This window comes from Asparagus officinalis, chromosome 8 (assembly GCF_001876935.1).
Source record: "Asparagus officinalis chromosome 8, Aspof.V1, whole genome shotgun sequence".
NCBI classification, from domain to species: Eukaryota; Viridiplantae; Streptophyta; class Magnoliopsida; order Asparagales; family Asparagaceae; genus Asparagus; species Asparagus officinalis.
Genome location: NC_033801.1, coordinates 110,035,997 through 110,043,775, shown reverse-complemented (window position 1 = coordinate 110,043,775; position 7,779 = coordinate 110,035,997). Strand labels below are relative to the sequence as shown.

The 7,779-nt window shown below is 36.2% G+C and overlaps 1 protein-coding gene across 1 annotated transcript; it reads right to left on the bottom strand.

The window, feature by feature from the left end:
• Positions 2,942-6,736, bottom strand: LOC109821706 (50S ribosomal protein L3-like). The gene is made up of 2 exons (XM_020387870.1): positions 6,391-6,736; positions 2,942-3,087 (listed from the first exon to the last, which is right to left on the bottom strand). The coding sequence occupies exons 1-2, from the start codon at positions 6,734-6,736 to the stop codon at positions 2,942-2,944; spliced, it is 492 nt and encodes a 163-aa protein (XP_020243459.1).

The following is a 7,779-nucleotide window of genomic DNA, read 5'->3' as shown; positions in this document are numbered from 1 at the left end:
TTAAAATGTTAATGAATAAAACCTATGAAGTACGGACACGCATAACATGAAGCCGTCTCGTGTCGTGCCCGTGTCGGACACACGTGTCGAACACACGTATCCTATGTATTTTTTAGGATTTGCCTCGTGTCGGCGTGTCAGATGGCCGTGTCGGATCCGTGTCCGTGCTACATAGAATAAAACTATGTGAAGCTATGCCTAGTGTGCGCCCTACGTGAAGCACATGTCACTTGCGTGGCGCCAAAGGTGTTGTTACATTAAATGTGGGGCGCTACGCTATTGCGCATCGCACGGCACATAAGGCGCAATGAGGCACCCCTTTGAAAACTATGGAGTATAGATTTAAAAATCATAATTTATTAAGTTAAAAGGAAAAAAACGAATTGCAATTTTATAATTTACAATTTCTCACTTTTGTTTGGTTCGCTGAAAATATATATTGCTGCAATAGTTGTAGCTAGCATTAAATATTGTGTGTAATATTTAGTGTAGAAAATCAACTTTGAATTTGTTGTTTGCATATTTGCTATTATATTATAGGAAATATATTTTTAATGCAAATTTAGTATTTGGTTGAAAAGAAAATTGTGCAAAAAAGTGCTTTAATTAATTTGGTAAAAAGTGGCAATCTCTTCCAAGAAAAAGAATTGATGGAGTAATGAAAAAATTAGAGATTTTTTTGAATGATCTATTGTTCCTCCTTAAAATTTTTGTGATTAATTTTGTTTTCAAAGTCTAATCAAAATTGTGATTTTTTAGCTACAGAAGATTCCACCTAACCATTTATCTCTGAATCATTTGAGGCTAGGGTTTCAAAGTCTAAGAATCAAACTAAAGGGAAAGATAAAATTTTTGATGGATCAACCCCTAATTTTTTGTTGAATCTAGAAGATCCTATGGCTTTTGTGCAATTCTCTCAGCCCATCTCTAATTTTGAAGTGGGAGAATGTTCTAAACGGCCAATTCTCAAGCATAATCCAAGGGCGTGGCTGGATCGGATCCCACACGTAGCCCAACTGAGGAGTTAATGGTAGAGATCTCAAATCTATCATGGGTTGAGGTTGTTAAGAGAAGAAACCCTAGATCTAGGAAATCTTTCCTGTCTTCTTATCTCAAAAGCCCTATATCACTGACGATCGATATCGTGAAACAATAAAAGTATTATTTTTTGTGTGGATCTAAAGTTCATATGGCTTGATTTTATCATCTTCCAAGAATTTACTACAAATGTAAAAGGATAGGACATGAAGCGCGAACCTCTAAATAATTCATGACCCGCAGGCGATGATGGAGGACAAGCGAGCAAGACGACATAAGAGGTGGATTGAAATGGCATTTTGATGCTCATGATGACAGAATGGTAGGAATAATCAAAATCCCAAGGTACAAACCCTAATTTTGGGAGATGAAAAGATCGAGATTTTCCTCCTTCAAGGTTTGATAGATCAAGTATTAACAAAGAGAAATGACCAATTGATGATGATGATGATGATGATGCTCCGATATTGGAGTCAAAATCTCATAGTTCAGGGGATAGAGTTTCTTTATTTGCTGTAGTTTTTAATTTTTCTGCATACGTTAATGAAGAAATTTAGAAATTGAATGACTATGTAATCATGTCAATAGTTTCTGGTTCTGATATTTATGCTAGAAATTTAGAACAGGATCTGCGCTTTAAATTTCTAGAAGTTAAGGAGTGGGAGATCAAATCTATGCCCGATAAAAACTTTTTAGTCAAAATTACTCCTAGAGAGAAGCGAATGGAATTTGTCTTCTTGGGGTTTATAGCATTGCCTTCTTTTCATGTCACTATTAAGCAATACTCTGCTGATGATAGAAGTTTAAAGGAAATTAGAAGCACTGAAGTTTAGATTCAATTATATGGGTTTCCTCTTTTCTTATGGAATCTAGAAATTTTCTCTGAAGCTGTGTTATTTTGCTAAAACTGTTGCTTTGGATGGTTCTGCTAAAACTGTTGCTTTGGATGGTTCTATTAGAATGGTGATGGATTATATAAATGTCATTTTACTTGTTAAATGTGCTTTAATTCAGGATATTCCTAAGATGCTTAAGATTTACTATGAGTCTCACTTATATCTTATTCTAATAAATATCATTTTGGTGCTTGAAAGTAGGAATTTGAGTAACAAGAAAGTAGGTGAACAACTTAATATCAAGGGCAATGCAGATATGGAGATTTCTATAGGTGATACTACACAGTCAAAATCTAAGGAAGCATCACCAAATGCTTCATTTGGACATTTCTCTACTCAGTCGAGAAGAATTAATGATTATAAAGCATGCCCAGATAATTCTGCTGAATCTTTATTGTGGTCACAAGTAAGAGAATATTACAAATCTAAATCTGAAGATAATACAGAAAGTAAATTGCATGATGAAGAGGGAAACACAAGGTTGGCTTTGGACCTTATTGAAAACAAAGTTCGTAAGACTCCTATGGTTCTGAATGGAGTGTACTTTAATTGATTTCTCTAAATATTTTCCTGTTGAGAACCAAATAGATCAAATAGGGTTAAATGATGACTTTTGGGGTCTCTTAGTTTGTGATGATGCTTAAGTGTCAGAAGTCATGCATTTGGAAGAAAATAATGAGAATGTTATGAGGGGAAATGATATTATAAATGATTAGGAAGTCAGTTCTTTAAAGGTAGCCCAGAGATGGAGATAGAAAAAGATGAGTTTTTTTAGGTTCTTGATCAAGAGAGATTATATAATAAAGAGAGTGATATGGATATGGGTTTAGATCAAAATGTGCAAGAACAGCTTGAAAATAGGTTGGTGAAATTTGTACCCATAGTGGAACCTTTGAACATGATTCCTGCTTCAACTGAAATTCTAATGGACAAAGAGTATGAGGGAAATGCAAGAATAATGCTTTAGGGAAGGTGAGAAGAAGGTCTAGGCTATAGTTCTCTAACAATCAATCAACTATGGAAAGAGCCACTGGTAAAGCAGCTGTGAGGAAGGGTTTGGAAGCTTTTAATGCACAAGGGAGTTCTTCTAGAAATACTTTTACTTCAAGCACAAACTCTGAACTTGAATCTATAGTTGTGCCTTTTTTTATTCCTATAATGATAGTCAATTAAATAAGAAATATGGTATTCTTTGAGGATAATGAAAGTTATCATTTACATAAGATTACACAAATGAAAAGAGAGAGTTCTCTTTCTTAGGGTCATGGCCTGGTTCTTTGGACTCTGTGTGATTGTGTGGTTTTTCAGATTGAAAGTATGATTTGTTCTTGAATTGTTAGAGGTTTAGGAAATGATAGTAAGAAATATGATGTTTTTTATTTCCTTAATAAGTTTAATTTTGTTTGTCATAGGAAACTAAACTAGCTTCTTCTCTCTATGTGCCTTGACTTGGGGTAAGTATTTGAAATGAGTGGGCATGTTTAACTGCTAGGGGCTCAACAGAAGGCATGTTAATAGGATGTCAAGGGTATAAATGGGATGAAATTGCTAAATATATTGGTCAATATACCTTATCTGTTCAATTTACTAGTAAATGTGGTAGATTTGTTTGGACTTTAGCCTCTGTTTATGGACTATATTCTTATAATGATAGGAGAAATTTCTGGAATGAATTGAGGTTGATTCAATCTTGTTTTGTTGGTCCTCAGATGGTGGCTGGTGATTTTAATGTCATTGGAAGTGTAGATGATAGAAAGGGTTGTATTAGCCATGCTCATGATTTGGAAGATTTTTTGTGATATTTTGAATGAGCTTGAATTGATTGACATTCTCTTCTCAGGTAGGAAGTTTATGTGGTTCAACAAGAGAGAGGTTGTAACCCTTGCTAGGTTAAGTAGATCCTATTCAATAATGCATGGGAGAATAAATGTTCTTTATCTTTTCAAAGGGACCTATCTAGTCCTTTATCTGATCATGCTCCTATTGTTTTAAACTATTTGATGTCTACTTCTCCTGTTAAGATGTTTAGATTTAAAAAAGTTTGGTTAACTTACAATTCTTTTAAAGTTTGTGTGAAAATTTGGTGGCAAAAAGCTTATAACAAAAAATATGATGCTACTAGCTTTGTGAGTAAGCTAAGGTTCTTAAAGAAAGAGATTAAAAATGGGCCCATGAGAACTTTTATAGTATCAAAACTACAAAACAAAGGATTTTAGATGAGCTGTTGACCATTGATGTGCTTGAAGAGAATATGAATTTGACTGACGTTGAAAAATTAAGAAGAGGAACTTTCCGGAGATTTGACTAACATTTAAAAAAAAGGAAAAGTGTTATGGAAACAAAGAGCTAGAACTCAGTAGCTAAAAGAAGGGGACTTAAACAAGGCTTTTTTCCTATGATAGCAGATGGCAGGAAAAGATCTAATTGTATCCGCTGTATGGTGGTGGAAGGTGTGAAAATTAGTTCTAATGATGAAATAGTACATGTTTTTGTGGATGGACTTAAGGTTGATTGGGAGAGGCTTCCCCCCTCCTGATTGGGATACAGATTCCCTAGAATTGTTTTCTTTAGCAGAGATTAAAGAAGCTATTTTCTCCATGACTGGGGACATATCTCCTAGGCTTGATAGCTTTTCTGCCATGTTCTTTCAAGAATTTTGGGAGGTTATTCAATTTAATATCCAAAGTCTTTTTATTGAGTTTTATAAGAGTAATCTTGATGTAGTTAGGCTTAACTATGCTCACATTGTGCTTATTCCCCCAAAAAAAAAGATTCTGTTGGTCTAGGTGATTTTAGGTCTAGGTGATTTTAGGTCGGTTAGTCTTCTGAATGTGGTTTACAAGATTATCACTAAAGATTTGACTAGAAGACTCAATGATAAGCTGAATCTGTTGATTGATCTTATCCAAATTGGTTTTATTAAGGAGAGATTCCTAATGTAAGGTGTGGTGGCTGCTCAAGAAATCATTACTGAGTGTTTTCAGGAAAATGAAAAGGAAGGCATTCTTATTAAATTAGATTTTATAAAAGCCTATTATCTGTGGGATTCGGAGTTTATTTTAGATGTTCTCAGAGTCTCCTAGATTGCTTGGGTGGCTCAAGAACATTCTGTGTAGAGGCAAATCTGCCATTATCCTAGATGGTCAACCTGAAAAATTGATTTTTTCTAACAGGAGTATTAGGCAAGGTGACCCCTTATCTCCTTCGTTGTTTGTCCTGGCTGCTGATGCTTTTTGTCAAATGATAAGATTAGCAATAAGTGCAAATTTACATCATGGTTTAGGCCCTAGAAGTTTGACAACAAAAGTCCTTAATTTGCAATATGCAAATGATACCCTCATTTCCTGCAAAGCTTAGGTGTTCTCCGGTTATTGTATGGGTATGAGTTACTTTTTGGCCTCAAGATTAACTTTTCTAAGAGCTCAATGATTCTTCTAGAAGATAATAAAGAGCTTCAATATCAAATTGCTTGCAAATTGAATTGCAAAGAAGACAGTTTCCCTATCACTTATCCGGGCCTTGCTTTGAGACCTGAAAAGTTGCTTAAAGAGGATTGGTTACCTCTTATTGACAAGTTTGAAGAAAAATTAACAACTTGGAAAGTGAGAAATCTTTTTAGAGGGGGTAGGTTAACTTTAGTTAACTCTGTGCTATCTGCTATGCCTCTGTTTTGAATGTCTCTATATGATTTTTCTCAGTGGGTGATTGATAGAATTGATAAGATTAGGAGGAGATTTTTCTGGATAGAGCCTAATGATCTTAAACGAGCCTCTAATATTGTTAGATGAGGTGAAACATATAAACCTAAATGACAGGGAGGCCTAGGGATTATTGATTTGAGAAGTATGAACAAAGCTCTCCTTGGTAAACGGCTTTGGAGATGGACGGCTGACAATTTTGTGCACTGGAAAGATATAATGTATAGCAAGTACTATTCTGGAGTGGATAGCTTGAATTTTGTGTGTCAGAATATGAGTGTCAATGCCTGAACCACTACATTGCAATCTTAAATGAGTGTCAATGCTCCGACACCATTTATAACGGACCTAGGGGAACCCACAAGTGGGACTAAATGGACCCTTAGAAATCCCGGTACGATTGCACGGGTAGCATGCAAGTAAGAGGCTGTTTGGTTGATTTCCAAGAATCAAAGAAAAAGAAATATGATAAGGATATCACTAAAACTTGTCTTACATCCATTTCCTCAAAATTTTATGAAATGGGTTTTCTTCAAATTGTGTCAGATGGCAACTCATCTTTTCTTACTTTTAGGAGGTGAACCAAGCAAAAGAAAAGAGCCTATTATAGAAAATAGGTTTCCATAATAGATTTCCTTTTTTTTTTGAACCAACCAAACAGCCCAAGTGTATATACCAACCTATGACCTGCGCTGCATTGAATGCCCACCAAGTATTTGTAAAAATTCCCAACCAAACAAGAAAACAGAAACACAAACCTTGAAACCCTTTTCCGATCGAATTCCCACTCACATCAACGAGACCCCCCTCCTTAAACACCTCCTCGACCACGAGCCTCTGCCCGGGCTCGAACCCCTCCGCCTTCTCCAGCCTAAACTCCTGCAGGTGCCCCGTCGGCACGGCCCCGGCCTTCTCAAGGTGCCCGATCTTCGTGCCCATCACTCCGACGCCGGCCTCCATGCTCATCGTGGTCGGAGAGGTTCGCTTCTTGTTCTTGAGAGAGAGGGATTTGAAGGAGGAGGAGAGCATGAGGATATTAGGGTTTCTGTTGGAGATTGGGGATGAGATCGTTAGGGAACCTTGCAGGCCCCCGGAGGCTGCCATTGCTCGAGAGCAGTGGGTTTTTGAGATGGAAGAGGAGGGAGGGAGAAGTCCTTCTGACTTGACTTTCTTATCCTCTTATCGGGCTGAAGGCTACTAATTTATCAAAACAGCCCTGAACTTTGAGAGGTTTTCACATAAACCCCTGAACTTTATTTGGGTCACCAAACGCCCGGTGCTTTGGGGTTTCTCATATAACCCCTTAACATTTGAACTTTTCTCAACGAAGTTCCCTGTCCGTAATTGGCGACTTAGGGCATCTCCAACCCAGCCCCATTTTGGTGCAAACAGTGCTTTTTGTTGCACTGTTTCTTCTCCAATCCAGCCCCATTTTCTACTCCATTTTGGTGCAAATAAACAGTGCTGCACCAAATATGGCGTCGCACTGTTCATCCGCCCCATTACTGTTCAATTTTTAAAAATTTTTTTTAAATATTTGTTTTTACCTCTCAATTAATATAAAAATAGATAAAAGGGAATAAAGTGAGAATATACTGAGAATATTCTTTTTTTGTGCAAAAAATGGTGCAATAGGTTGGAGATGTATTACTGTTTGATGTGACTTTTGCACCATTTTGATGCAAAATTTGTACAATTTTGATGCTATGGGTTGGAGATGGTCTTAGTATAGTGAGAGAAAACCTCACTTTAGTCATTTGTCATTACAGGTAATGCATCCACCCTCCCAAACTGACCAGTTTTAACTCTCACGGATAGTTTAGTTATTTGCTAATTCTTGGGAGGGGCATCGCTAATGAAATATTCAAAATTCAGGGGAGTAATGTAATATATCTTGATGAAGTTCAGGGGGTTTGTGAGATAAAAGGTGTTCGGATGTTATCTGCAACAGCCCTAAAGTGCATAAAATTAACCAATGTTTTAAATTTGGTTTTTTGCACATTCTTTTCTTGAAGGAAGGGTATTAGCATTAATCATAGGAATTTCAATGTGTTCTAATCTAAATATTATCAAAAGTTAAAATAAATCTACATAGTTGGGTCAAAAATAATTACATATAATAATTTGAAGATAAAATATGAAATATA

Bases quoted from the DNA above. Each gene is read 5' to 3' on its own strand.
- LOC109821706 (XM_020387870.1), bottom strand. From the start codon at position 6,736: ATGGCAGCCTCCGGGGGCCTGCAAGGTTCCCTAACGATCTCATCCCCA. The intron at 3,088-6,390 runs GTTTGTGTTTCT...CTATCATTATAG, and splicing joins GATCGGAAAAGGGTTTCAAG to GAATAAAAAAAGGCACAACT.